The sequence below is a fragment of the Notothenia rossii genome (genome assembly GCF_949606895.1).
Source record: "Notothenia rossii genome assembly, chromosome: 2".
Taxonomy (NCBI): domain Eukaryota; kingdom Metazoa; phylum Chordata; class Actinopteri; order Perciformes; family Nototheniidae; genus Notothenia; species Notothenia rossii.
In genome coordinates, this window is record NC_136904.1 from 20,165,616 (window position 1) to 20,180,591 (window position 14,976).

General features: G+C 42.4%; 1 protein-coding gene across 14 annotated transcripts in view; it reads left to right on the top strand.

Annotated features, from left to right (window-relative positions):
• Nucleotides 1–14,976, top strand: part of tjp1a (tight junction protein 1a) — a 104,089-nt gene that overhangs the window by 62,418 nt on the left and 26,695 nt on the right. For 10 of the 14 annotated variants that reach the window (XM_079663677.1, XM_079663687.1, XM_079663688.1 and 7 more), the window contains 5 exons: nucleotides 9,340–9,396; nucleotides 11,507–11,631; nucleotides 11,825–11,927; nucleotides 12,078–12,423; nucleotides 14,355–14,461. In XM_079663677.1, the coding sequence (XP_079519803.1) occupies nucleotides 9,340–9,396; nucleotides 11,507–11,631; nucleotides 11,825–11,927; nucleotides 12,078–12,423; nucleotides 14,355–14,461 (738 nt within the window). The remainder of the gene's footprint in view (nucleotides 1–9,339; nucleotides 9,397–11,506; nucleotides 11,632–11,824; nucleotides 11,928–12,077; nucleotides 12,424–14,354; nucleotides 14,462–14,976) is intronic. The other 4 variants (XM_079663683.1, XM_079663686.1, XM_079663682.1 and 1 more) reach the window with 1 other exon arrangement.

A 14,976-nucleotide genomic window follows, 5' to 3' on the forward strand; every position in this document is an offset into this window, starting at 1 on the left:
GCCTAGCCTTTCTAGCCTTGCTAGCCTAGCCTTGCTAGCCTAGCCTTGCTAGCTGCTTGTTTGCTTCAGTGCACAGCAGAGAACAGCCCGCTGCACATGTGGCCAGTGAGAAATAACCAGAGCCTGCACCTGACCCAGAGGCTCCAACCAAGCTCATTTTAAAAAGTGGAAGTTCGTTACCTCTATGATTTTCACATAATAATAATAATAATAATGATACATGACACTTATATAGCGCTTTTCTAAAAACTGAAAGACGTTGCGAAAACATGATTTCTGTTAATGTTGAGGGTGCTCCCTAATATGTAGTTGTCTCAAATTAAATATGCAGACTCCTGGGTCAACCCTGTTAAAAATGTAACTCAACAGAGCAGAGCTATATGTTCCACATCTCTGGGGGGGTTATAAACACTGAGCATTACACACAGAGATAATGAATGAACAACCAAAAAGAGCCAGATGGACATTTTCTTCCTGAATTTAAATGTTCTAATTTAAAATCTGTACGCCTATATCTCACTTTAATTCCTCAACATGTAAACGAATTGATTGATGGAGTCTTTTTTTTTAAAACATTGTCAATGGCATCCGCAATAAACTTGTTCAAATGGGACGAAGTATTTGCATTGTGCTGACATCAGCTGGTCTCAAGACTCTTCAGAGTTATATATATACCTCAGAGATAAGTGGTGTGGGACTGGGTTTGGAATTCTTGCACCAGTTTGAAACAGCACAGAGGTAACCGATGTTGATTTACACAAGAACATAGAAGTGGCAGATTTTACTGCAATCAAAGGTTTTTGATAAAACCATTTAGTGATTTACCTTCAGATCATTTGGAAGGCATTACAACAGATGATGTAAAAGACCCACGCTGTAAGAAATGTGATTTCTGACAACACTGTTCTTCTCAACTCTGCAACCTGTCATCCATCCATCCATTCACTCATCCCTCCTTTTCTCTATGTCACTCTTTCCCTCTGTCTGCTTCATGAGACAGCAGCAGTCGACTTCAGAGGGAAGCATGGCTCAGATTAACGTTTTAATCTAAAAGCCTGGATTATAGGTTTTGTATTTTATTCCTACCCTCACTATTCCAGCAGTGTCTCTGTGTCAGATAGATTTCAGAGGGGTGTGTGTGTGTGTGTGTGTGTGTGTGTGTGTGGGTGTGTGGGTGTGTGTGTGGGTGTGGGTGTGGGTGTGGGTGTGTGTGTGTGTGGGGGTTTGTGGTTGTGTGCCCTCTATGTTATGTTGAGGAGAGTCCTAGTGGAGGGGTTTTGCTGTTTGAGACTAATTAACTAAAGCACATTTGAGCATGTCAGCACAACAGTACATCACTGCTGAATGAAGCTCTGCATCATCATCATCATCATCGTCATCTGCCCATTGGCTACTTGCCCTGATCTGCACGGCCATGTGTCCGCACACACTTGCAGCCGCCTCTCCTCCTATCAACGTCTCTACCTGCCCTACAACTGAGAAGTTCAGCTACTGTTGAATTCATTTGTTTTAGAGCTGAGGGTGACGGCAGACTTTTTGTTGGGTTTGTGATTCCATGTGCACTTCAGAGGATGGCAGAGAGAGTACACGCTAATCTGAAAGACAGAATGTAAAAAGCTTACATCAGAGGCTTTATGCATTTGCATATGTTTGCTGTTGAGTGCCTGCCCTCCAGAAAGAGCATGTGCGTGTGTCTCTAATTATGTCTTGTTTGAGTGTACTGCTGCCTCACTCTTTCCTTTGGGTCCGGTATGAAGGGAGTTACAGTTACCATGGATACAATTGCCCCAGTGACGGGGAGTGCTGCTTGTCTAAATGTTGATCCTTTAATGTTAGTCCCAACTTTTCTCTTCAACTATAATGCATGCATGCCATCTACCCAGGTTTGGCTGCAGTCTTTAGCCTCTCTGCAGAACACCCTAATGACATGTTAAGTGTATTTATTTGTTCACTTAAGTGCTGAAATTCTACCTTTCAGGGAAAAGTATATGTTATTCAAGTTGTGTGTGTCTAGAATCTTGGCGCTTTTGAATACTTAAACTATTTTGGAAGTTGTAAGATGAGGTAAGTATACTAGTAAGCATTTACAATAGTGTGCACAGGGATTTCTCTCAAAGCTGAAGCTATTTCCTGCAAACAGGAAGTGAGTGTTTTCCTGTGGGTGATGCGGCTGCTCCTGCTTACATCCTGCCTCAGGCTATCAGGGAAGAGCAGGCACAATGACCTAAAGCTTAGACAGGACCTTACCTCGTTCTTACCTCGTCCTTATCGTCATCTAGACACTCTGGTGCTAGCCCCATTTCTCAGTATTTCGATCTGTACCTCACCAAGATCTAAGGAGAATAAGGAATTGTCCTCAATGACAGAAATGTCAGACCGTGCATATCCTTTCATCTTTCTTTCTTCACTTCATTTCCTTTCTGTGTTTTTGTCGAAAACTACATCTTAGATGTTGTATTTTATACGCCCACTGCGTGAAGCATTCCTGTGGTTCAGATGAAGGGAAGTGAGATGAAGGGAGGTGGAGAGTAATGGCCTGCTGGACAACTGTTTCATTTGCAGAGTACTGATAAAGAGCTTGTATTATACTTCTTCCAAACCTCCTCTCAGCTCTTGACATGACTTTTAAAGGGCCCATGTCATGGCCATTTCTACTGATCATAATTCCATTGTTGAGGTATACTAAAATAGATTTAAATTGTGCCGTTCTCCAAACTCACATTGGTTTCTCATACAGCATCTCTGTAAAGTATGTGTATTCACTCTCTGTCCTAAATGGCTTGTTGGAGCTCCGGCCCCCCCCCCCCCCCCCCCCCTCCCTGTGAGCCCAGCGTGCTCTGATTGGTCGGGAAGTTTCGAGGCTCGTTTCTGCGACCTGCTGCGAGAAGCAGACAGGCTTCCGGGTCGGCGATACAGCGAGAACAAGCTAAACTCATCCTGAGCACACACAAACACTCACGGCCGAAGTAAAAACAATAAGTGTGACTTGATATTGAGTAAGAAAAAGGTTTATAACGCTGTGAGAATGGGTCTGCGGAGAGCATTTCTCCGCGATCCCAACTTAGCAGCCCGAAAAACGTTTACCCATTTAACAGTCGTGGTAGATACCTTGTTTGTTTTAAACATCATAAATACACAAACAACAATGAATACTGACAGGTTGTGTACCCGAATCTCCCGCTGGTCCTAACAAAGTAGGAACAGTATCGTTCTTCAGTGCCTTACGCTGTACATATCCGGCATGAATCGCTGAAAGGTTTGGGAAGCTTTGTTTTGTGAAATGCTGGCAGAGGGTGTGGCCTCTGGGTATTCACACGTCACAGTACCCAGGAAGTAAACAATGGGAAATGAGAAATCTCCAACGAGGCGTTTTGTGGCAGACTGTGTTAGAGTTGTACGCGCTACAGGGTGTACTTTGAGGGTTTTTGACTCTGCAGACCGTTTGCATGCATAAAAACCTTCATACACACAAGGGGACGGGTAATAACCAGAAAAGCACGACATGGGACCTTTAAGATGACCTGATAGTCTTCTGCTGTTTTGTCATTTTCCTTAATAAGTTGATTAAGTTCATTCCCCTGAATCCAATTTTGACCCAGGTCTCATGTTTTTGGTTGTTTGTGGCTGAATGTTTACTCACAATAATCAGCTGACATTTCATTTTTTTGCAGAACAACTTGTTAGTGCACTGCACACACTCTTTAGATGTTTGAAGTGTGTAGCTCCCCAGTTCTTTGCAGAGTCTGTAAATGAGAACATGTTTGATGACTATAGAGACTGAGAGGCGTGTTTGAAGATGTGCATGCTTTGCCTAATCCTATTTATCATAGCTTTCTGCAGCAGGTTATTATTGTCCCATTCCATCATTAATGTTTCCAGTCTGTTCATCTTTTTGTCAAAAGAACTGGATTGCAGATCCTCCTTTGAAGAGCCTGAGTGTGCTGTTATCGTCTGTGCTGGACTCTGTTATGGTGGACCAGGCAGGGCCATGCCTGGCTGTAGCTCGAACAAAGAGGCCCTGTAGTGGTGTGTGTGTGTGTGTGTGTGTGTGTGTGTGTGTGTGTGTGTGTGTGTGTGTGTGTGTGTGTGTGTGTGTGTGTGTGTGTGTGTGTGTGTGTGTGTGTGTGTGTGTGTGTGTGTGTGTGTGTGTGTGTGTGTGTGTGTGTGTGTGTGTGTGTGTGTGTGTGTGTGTGTGTGTGTGTGTGTGTGTGTGTGTGTGTGTGTGTGTGTGTGTGTGTGTGTGTGTGTGTGTGTGTGTGTGTGTGTGTGTGTGTGTGTGTGTGTGTGTGTGTGTGTGTGTGTGTGTGTGTGTGTGTGTGTGTGTGTGTGTGTGTGTGTGTGTGTGTGTGTGTGTGTGTGTGTGTGGACAAGTACACATGTGTGTTTGGGGGCTGCTCTTTGTTTCCCAGCCCTGGGCCTTTCTGGCCAGAACTCAACCCTGACTAATATGGATGTATAAATACACTAGGCTGCCGTCACTTTGTGCAACATCAAGCATACCATTGTTTCACACAAATCTTTGACTTCAGTGATAAACCGCATCCTTTCTTCTAGTCAGTTTTTTTATTATTTCTTTACCTCCGAAAAGTGAGACACACTTCTGTTGTTTGTTTTGGCCTGCCATGTTCTGTGATCCTGCATCATCTAAAATGTTCCTGTAACTAGAAAACCAAATTACAATTAGACACTGAGCCACATCTTTTGCACACAGAACATTTTTGTTTAATGAAAGTCGAGACCACAGTGGCCTCCCTCATCCACACCACATTTGAAATAGCTGTTGAAGTTCATTTGTGTAACTTATATTGTTTGTTTTCTTCTCACATCTCACTCAAACTAAGCAAGCTCTCTACCCTGTGTATACCTCCTCTCAATCAGCGAGCCTGTTAATCATCACTTCACATTGCAGTGGGTAATTACTGTAATCATCTCATCTGAGACACTGAGCTATAGTCCCAGTGGAATAAATATTCTAAGCAGACTAAGAGAATAGAGCGATATGTTCTCTCTCCTTAACCATCTTTGCTGTCACCAGTTTACATTCTACTTTCAGAAACACTGTGGCCATTATTATCTGCACACACACACACACACACACACACACACACACACACACACACACACACACACACACACACACACACACACACACACACACACACACACACACACACACACACACACACACACACACTAGGGCTGCACGATTTGGGGAATTAATCTAATTGCGATTTTTCTGACGGATATTGCGATTCGATTTGCCATATTTGTTTTTAAGTGACCCAAAGGAAGTCTATTGTAAAATGCGGCCGGCCATACCTTCGGCTAGGAAGGTCGTATCAACATGCTCCCGTCTCTAGCACCCCCGCAGCCCGAGCTACGAGTGAAAGAACTAAACTTACATGAAACTTCCGTTGGGTTGCTTTAAAGTCAAGCTTCAGTTTAAGATTCACCCTGTAATAGATGTAAAACATGTGACAGAGCATTACTAACCTGACTCAGATCTAGGAAAGCTCCATTGGAAGCCATTTGGAAAGGGCAGGCACTTTCAAAAATACTTGGCAGGTGATTGGATCAATCTGTCTATCACCTTCTGTCATGGGCCACTTCTGATTGGTTAACAATGGCTGGTACATGTGGAGCACATCACTTCTGATTGGTGTGGATGACTGACACACAAGAAGAATTATTATTTTTTTAACTAAAAAAAAAAAAGTTTTAAAAGAAATTGCAGGCTTTGCGATTTGATAATCGTATCATTTAAAATCACAATTTCGATTTAAAATCGATTAATCGTTCAGCCCTAACACACACACACACACAGACACAGACAGACAGACAGACAGACAGACAGACAGACAGACAGACAGACAGACAGACAGACAGACAGACGGACAACAAACAATGCCATCCCTCTGGGAATAATGATTAATATTGATTATGTATACTGTAGGATTACTATATCTTATTTAAGGCGCTATTTGGGATTGATACATTATTATTACATATGAAATAATTTATTTAAAAAAAAACTCTGAAGCATTCCATCTTTGGAGGTTTACTACTATGGCAAAGAGTGAATCTTCAAATCATTTGGGTGAACCCTTTTAGAAAATCTTCCTAGCTCAAAAAGTTGAATAGGAATTTAATTTGCAGTCTCTTGTCTATCTAATGACTCATATGTCCTGTTAGTGGTACGAGCATGTCCACGCCTTGATGGCTCACACTCTCACATACTGGAAACCCTCCTTTGTGGTCTTTGTGGAATGGTCAGTGTGTAGGGGTGTACATTTATGTGTGCAATGCATGTGTAACAGATGGAATGAGAAAAGGGATATGTGAATACAAAAGGGAAATGACATTCAACATGTCATCCTCTGCAGTTTTATGTACCTAGTCCATCTGTACTGTACATGTTGTATAAGCAGCCCACAGCCTTCCTCCCCCTCCTCCCTCTCCCTGCCTATCAGTGCAGCCGCGGTTCAAGGACAAGGCCACCTGCCTGCCTGACCGCATGGTCACATGACCCTCGCACTCTGTTGTTTCTCATGGTGTAGCCCCCCCCCTCTGTTTGCCTGAACTGTTGGACGGATGAATATATCACAAACACTAGAGGGATGGATGTGTTTGGGAATGTCGGGGGGAGCCGTGGTTAAATGGGTCAGGTCCTTTCACACAATGGTGGCATTACTGTGGGAGTCTTAGGGGCAGACAAGGGAGGGAGAGAGAGGGGGAACACCCAAGCCCTTTAGCGCCAATTATGAACATAAATAACATCCACACAGAGCTGCCATGGAAATTAGGGTCAAAGGGTTAACTGTGTTTTCTAAAGGTGAAGGCCAACTGAACTGAGCGGGGTGAAGGGGGAAGACTGAAGTTCAAACACCAAATTGAAGACCTCATTCAACCTTTATTTTAACTTGGAGATTCATTCAGGTAGAGACCTCCTTTACAATATAGCATACATATATATATATATATAAGTAAGTGCAGCATAGGTAACAGCCTACAGGGCCAGATTGAAAACCCAACCCGAGTTAAAACGGGGCGAGGGCCTGTGTTGGCCCCTGTGTCTTGTTTAGGTACTGTGTTGGTCCCTGTGTTTTGTTTAGGTACTGTTACTGAGAAAATAAAATATGATCTAGGATGCCGAGCTGCAGGAACTAATGCCGTCTGGAGAGTTAAGAATAAAGATTAGTTAAATTTGAGCCTGGTTTCTTCTTTGCCATGCATTGCTGCATTTACATGAGCATTCCCTGTAGGTCACCACACTCCCAACGGTAATGATGGCACAAATAACTCTTAACTTAAATGAGTATTGAAAATAATATTTTCTTTTTCCCTTTTCTTTGTTTTTTGTTGATGAAGCAATCAATAGTTTAAAAAAAGATATACCCACTACGAGTTCCAAGAGACCAAGATCTCATATCTTGTTTTGTTCTATCCGTCGTCCAACAAGCAAAGATTTCCTTTCATTATTTTGTATTTATTAAGATGAATAAATGGCTCTCACATTTGAGAAGCCAGAACCTCCAAGCGGTATTGCTTGGAAAATGTGTCAAATAATAAATTATAAAAAAAAAAAGCACATGTTATTACATTTTTGACCTATAATTCTTTTTAATAACCACCTATCTTAACAGTTACTTCTTGTTTAAATGTCAAATGACATAGTTTTTTTTTTTGTTGATATTTGCACAAATGTAAGTATTAGGAAATGGGTCTTCTATGTGTTCAGGCGTGTCTTTTTCCCAACAAATCTACAGCATTGTGTCTGGCCATGTCTAAAACCACCAAACACTCCGATCAGCTGTCTCCTGCTCTGTGGGCTCAGCACATGCTGCATGGGAGTGTGAACCTGCTGTGTTTAGGAAAGGGGATGACAGTAATGATCATGGTCATGTTGAAGATGATAGGTTAGATGGTTTGGGGATTAGCTGATGATTAAGGGGTGAGGGAGTGGAATTATCACAATGGTAGTGTTTAGGGTGGACAGAGGGCATGGTGTGTTATTTAACAAATCTGATAATAAAGGTTGTTGTAAATGAGCACCCTGCCACGTGTGCGGGAGTTTATGTTTCCTTCCACTGCCACATTGGACTGTGCTCAGCACTCTGCCACAGACAGCTGTACCACCACTGCCTACAGACACACAGACACACAGAAGTGTAGCTTCTCCAGCTGGAGTGAAGCAGAGGAAAGCTTTAATTCAGAAGCTAGGGACATGGCACTCTTGGGAGTGTCTGTTTGATCTGATAGAAGTACAGTGTGTGATTTCTGGAGTAATTAAGATAGAAAAGCTTATACTACAAGTTGAATTAAGCATAAAGAAAATCCTGTATGATGTAACTGAACAAGAGAATGAGTGAAAGCAAAAGATGCCTGCCTGGCATCGGATGAATCCAGTGTGGCAGGTCAGAGGAGCAGCTAAATACCTGCTTTGCTTCAGCTCTCTGGGATGACCCATCCAGAAGTAATATCCAAAGGTTCAGTCAGTCTTTTGAACCTCAGTCAGTCTCTGCCGGCTGTTTACTCATGCTGCTGTCATAATCTTTGAACATGTAGACCTTTAGGACTCTGGGATGTAGTCGTGCAACAAAGCATATAGTCTAGCTTGCTGGTAGCCAAACATCTGAAACTGAACAGGATGTGGAGACATTTCAACAATCTTTTGTTTGCAGAATTTCACGAGTCAATGACATTTTGTTGCATTATACAAGTGTGGTTCGCGATGGTTAAATGTGCCGTCATTCCGGAGGTTGTTCTACTATATGGGAATAGAAAGATTCACAATAGAATTCACTATTAAATACATACATAATAAAAAGTAATATAGGGGCGATCATTTTTGGCTTCAATTCAAATTGGTTATATCGTGTTCATACCTTTTTGTTGAAACATTAGAAACACGTCCCTCCCTAGCAACAGTAAGACAACTGCTCTACCTTACATGATTATGTCTAAAAAGCCAAATAATGCATTTGAAAAATGGGTTGAGTTTATTCTGATAATTGTTTAGGCTGTACTGTATGCTACACTGCAAGTGTCTTCATTATATTGCATTAAAGAAGCAGGTATTTCTAATATTCTGTGCCTCTCATGGAGGTAACATTAGCCCATTCAATATAATGCAGTCCAAACAACACCACAACTTACTACTGCCTAAGAAATACCATGGAGTTTGATTCTTAATCTCTTCAATAACACATTACACGCTTCTCAAAGACAGTCTTTCTTGCAGGATTATTGTAATAAACTGGATTTGAATATACTGGAAACATGAATTTATAAGTGAGCCTCAAGATATTGACCCTTTCCCTCTTGTCTGTTGTGTTGCAGAGTGCAGCGATGGAGGAAACGGTCATATGGGAACAGCACACAGTGACCCTTCACAGGGTAAGTGTTTTCAACTCTCTTTTTTCCCCTTTGTCTTCTTCAGTCTCTGTCTGTCCTGGCATCCCAACCTACAGTATGTCTTTTAGTATTCTTCCCTTTTTCCCCCCTGTGTCTCTCTGCCCATACATCTCTCTCCTCTCTGTACTGACACGTCCAGCTGTAGCAGCAGGATGTGTGGTACTGAAACAATAGTCAAGGAACCCAGATGGCAGGAAACAAGGCTTAGGAAGACAGAAATCAGCACCCACATCCTTACTACTTAATTTCACTTCCTTCCTGTTGGCAACAAAGTATTCTCCTTAACACAACTCCAGGAAAAGATGAGGATAATGGCTTAAGTCCATGTGCTTTTGTCCTGTTAAAGTCACATGTTATTATGATAGATTTCCCTGGTGTCTGATTACCTCCTCATGCACAATCTGCATCATCTGATTACCAGAGATAGGTGATATTATAAATATACTCTTGATCTTGTATCCTGAATGTGATTGGAGACATTAAACTGTAGTTAGCTGTAGGGATGGGAATTTGAAAGCAAATGTACATTCGAATATTCGACCCCCCAAAAAACGGTTAACCAAAATGTACATATATCCTATAAAAAAAAAAATGGGTAAACATTTTTTTTTCAAAACAATTTCCCTTTTTTTTTTTTTTTTTTTAGCCAATTTTTTTTTCAATAATCTTTGGAAATAAATACATACATGTTCAAATAAGTGTAGAAACCAAGTCGAATTTGTCAAATGTATTGAACTGGTGATCACAGTTTGACAGCTATAGGCCTACAGCTTTCATGTGCGGAGGCGATTCACTATCAGGCCAGCTGTAGAGAAGACCCTCTCAGCTGGAACGGAGGTTGCGGGTATAGCAAGGTATAGCATGTATATATAAGTTTAATTTGGCATAGTTTGACCTCTACACCGCACTCACTAACCTGGTCGAAATATTTCCACACATTACTCCTTTTTGACGCCATGTCTGTTGTGTAGGACTCTTCTTAGAGTGTAAATAATTACCGGACTATGACTGGTAAAATAGGTTGAATACCGGCAAAACTAAATCTATCCTGTCTAAATGTCTTTGTACTTTGCCACCACACACGGTTGCCAAGCAGCGCTTATTGTTGTTTAGGCTGGCCACTCATGTGTCGCGAGTGTTGACAGGGGGCGGGGGAGCACGCTCATGAACTGTTAGCGCCGGAACCTCGCAACGGCTGCGGAACGCATTTGCGCCACATTTGGGCCTAAGATGAGGTTTGAGTCTGCGTGATCTGCGTGTAAGGAGGGGCAGCAGCCATATCATTAGCTAGAACTAGCTAGATCTGATGGATTTGGAAAATAAACACGAGTGAAGTATAACCGGACGCGAGAGAGAGAGAGAGAGAGAGATCAGCACCTGCAGCTCTGCCCGCTGTGAGGGACCGGTGAGCGGAGCAAAACACACCTTTAGACGTCAACTAACACATTTAGCTATGGCACTGTCGTATGTATATACATTGAATTATTCAATTTGATAATATGAAATCAACTTAGGCATCACCTCCCCAAAAAAATTAATATATATATATATATTCATAACTCATATTGGAATACATGAATAATTATTTGAATACCTGAATAATTTCGAATATTCGATTAATCGTTCCCATCCCTAGTTAGCTTTAGTACAGTGGGATTGTATAGAGCACTTGTCTAGACTGGCCTGCTTGCTGTAATCTAATTAGTACGGCTTTATTGGGCTTGAAGGAGCAGCCCGGTGCGGCCTGTGGTTCTTCTGTGCTGTTGTGGTTGTAAGATCAGCCATTAACATCACTTGGCTCGCTCCCTTGGTGCTGGTGTTTGCGCACAGCCCTCAAAACCTCCATGGAAACGTCTTGGAAAACTAACGTATGCATATGCAGAGCTCTGTTGTTTTCTTCAGTACATACACAGCCAGTGTTTTAAACCCCATTTCAATATTTTACTCAAACTGGTTTCACTGGTAATGATCCTACAGAGAGCCCACTAGCCCGTTTCTACTTACAGCAACGACTGGAATAGGGCCAAAGTATCTGCCAATAATGCTGTATCAGTGAGTGTGTATGCTTTTCTGTGTGTTTGTGTGTGTGTAGGCCCCAGGGTTTGGGTTTGGTATTGCCATCTCAGGTGGGCGAGACAACCCTCATTTCCAGAGTGGAGAGACCTCCATTGTGATATCTGATGTGCTGAAAGGAGGTCCTGCTGAGGGACTGCTACAGTAAGTTTGACAATTATAAACTATATGTTTTGGGTTGTAGCTGGAATGTTAATTTGACATTGGTAAGCTCCTATTCAATATTTCAGATGTATTCTATATAAATGAGTACCACCCTGTTATGAGGTTGGATTAACATCGATCTCTACAGCTATTTGGACATTGTTTATTAACTAAGCTGTTTTTATTGTTTCAGAGAGAATGATCGAGTGGTGATGGTCAATGCTGTCTCTATGGACAACGTGGAGCATGCCTACGCAGTACAGCAGCTCCGAAAGAGCGGGAAAAATGCAAAGATAGTAAGTTTGATTGTAGTGATAGATTTTGTGTGACACTGTGTAAATCTGAATGTGCAACTTTAATGATCCTCTAATCGCGTTGACTTCAGATGTGATGGAGACAATAACAATTGCCTCTTTAACACAAAAACAATTCCTATCTATTCAAAGACCATTCGGCGGAAGAGGAAAGTGCAGTTACCTGTTTCTCGGCCAGGGGACAGGGAGACGATGTCAGAGCATGAAGAGGAGGACAGCGATGAGGAAGATGGCTATGAGCACCACAGTGGACATGGCAGCCAAAGTGCCTACGGAGGAGCGAGCGGAGGCACGGGCCCCGGCAGGCGTCCGGATCGTGAGCGGAGCAGCAGCGGCAGGCGGGATCAAAGTGCCTCGCGGGAGAGGAGCGCCTCGCGGGAGAGGAGCGCCTCACCGCGCTCCGATCGCCGATCACAAACCTCCTCTGCACCAACCAGGCCTTCCAAGGTCACACTGGTCAAGTCCCGTAAGAATGAAGGTGAGCAACACAATGTCCAACACATGAAGAATTCCCTCAGCTATAATGGTAATCGGCAATTCTCTGTATATCTGTACATCAGAGTTCCCGTTAGCCGGTAATTACCGTACTATGACCGGTAAAATATGCTGAAGACCGGCAAATCTAAATCTCTCTGGTCAATATGTCCGGTCAAAATAATTTCCCCTTAGGGCAATACCGCATCAGTTGTGCCACTTATGTGACAAACAGGAAGAGTATGTGACAGACAAAAGAGTATGTCCATCCATCCATCCATCTTCTCCCGCTTATCCGTGGTCGTGTTGCGGGGATAGCAGTTCCAGCAGAGAGCCCCAAACTTTCCTTTCCCTGTCCACATCAACCAGCTCTGACTGGGGGATCCCAAGGCGCTCCCAGGCCAGCGAAGAGATATAATCCGTCCACCTGGTCCTAGGTCTACCCCTTGGTCTCTTCCCAGCTGGACGTGCCTGGAACACCTCCCTAGGGATGCGCCCAGGTGGCATCCTAACTAGGTGCCTGAACCACCTCAACTGGCTCCTTTCGATGCGAAGGAGGAGCGGTTCAACTCCGAGTCCCTCCCGGATGACCGAACTTCTCACCTTATCCCTAAGAGAGACACCAGCCACCCTGCGGAGAAAACCCATCTCGGCCGCTTGTACCCGCGATCTCGTTCTTTCGGTCATGACCCATCCTTCATGACCATAGGTGAGGGTAGGAACGAATATGGCCCTGTAGACAGAGAGCTTTGCCTTCTGGCTCAGCTCCCTTTTCGTCACAACGGTGCGGTAAAGCGACTGCAGTACCGCTCCCAAAAGAGTATGTGACAGACCAGAATAATCAATTCTAATGTCTAACACTTAATGTGGAGAAAGAGATGTGCTGTCTGGGTTGATTGTGCGTTGATCTGTAGGTAATACCTCGGGGTTCCGGTGGGCATTTAAACAAATGCATAATGCTGCGCTATACTTTGCGGCCTCACCCGGTTGCATAGCGACGCTTATTGTTTAGGTGTCTTTTAATAAGCAGGTAGTCATATCATTAACTAGAACTAGCTAGATCTGATCGATATGGACATAAATGCGAGTCTAATCTGACGGGAGAGAGAGATCAGCTGCTGCTGACGAGTCGACACGCAGCTCTGCATGATCACCTGCAGCGGTGAGCGGACAAAACACACACTTCAGGTTAGAATATCACACGTAGCTATTTTAATCACCTCTCAAACTACCTAATCTAGTAATAGATATGTTTAGTTTTACTGTCGGGTTACTCATTACTGATCCGCGAGCTGCATGATACTGACGGGCTGTCAGGAGAGGGAGAGAGCGCTCCGTTTATTATTCCTGTGTTATTGTAAGTTACTGTAGACTTTTTGAATAATGTAGTTAATCTACTATAATTAGTTTGTTTAATATCGAATCATATCAATTTGTTTCAAAGCTCAGTAAATAACAAAGAAGACCTTTGACCGGCACTTTTCTCATTTTGTCCGGAAGATTTAAACTTTTAACGGTCATTTTGACCAGCAGGAACTCTGCTGTACATTGTACATTATACTTTCCTATGTATATACAAGTATGCCTATGCTCCTGTAGTGTAAGTATATATTCCTGTTACTAACTGCAGTATTTGACTTTTTAAGAACATTTTAATTGTCCAGATTTTTTTTTTTATTGTTAATATTTGATATCATATTTTTCCTTTTTAATTTTAATTCTCTGTTCCACTTTTTAAGTATTTTTTAATTTTATGTCGGAACACACTGATGCTTCTTCTATAACAAAATAATTTCCCAAATTGTCCTTCTCACAGTAAATATCTATCTTTATTCTTGCTTGTCACGTAAATGTTAATTGTATTAGCAGAGAACCGTGTGATCAGTACTTTTATATGCCCTGTTAATATGACTTTATGCACATTTGCTCTGAAAGTAGAATACGGACTGCGGTTGGCTAGCCACATCTTTGTGAAGGACATCTCTCCTGAGAGCCTCGCTGCCAGAGACGGAAACATCCAGGAGGGAGACGTTGTACTTAAGGTGAGATATTGAGAGGAATGTTTGCATGAATGGGCCATTGGTTTTAAAAAACGCAGTAATGGAGAAATGTAGTAATACAAATATTATTAGAAGATTACATAAAACATGAATGTGTAAAGAAATACCTCAAAGGTTGTCCTTAATAAAAGGAGTGGGCTGGGGTGAGAGAGAAGAATCAGGTTTTTACTAAAAACGTTCACTAGTCTGCTGCGGTATTCTGCGAGCGGCTGAAAGTGGGTCGCAGAGCAGGGTCACAGTTCATTAGTATGCAGGCTCTCCAGCAGGAATACCAAACATTCTTTCATTCCTTTGAATTTCTATCCAATCAATTTGTGAGGAGCAAAAAAAAAACTCCTCAATGGCACAGAGATGCATTCAAAATGAAATGTACTTTAGCAATTGTTCTGAAGAAAGGCATAGCCATTTGTGTATGTGACAAAGAACAAGAGAAAGAAAATGTCTGAATAAAGATAATGAAGTTTTGCTTTACATAATATACTTGATAACATTTCTGT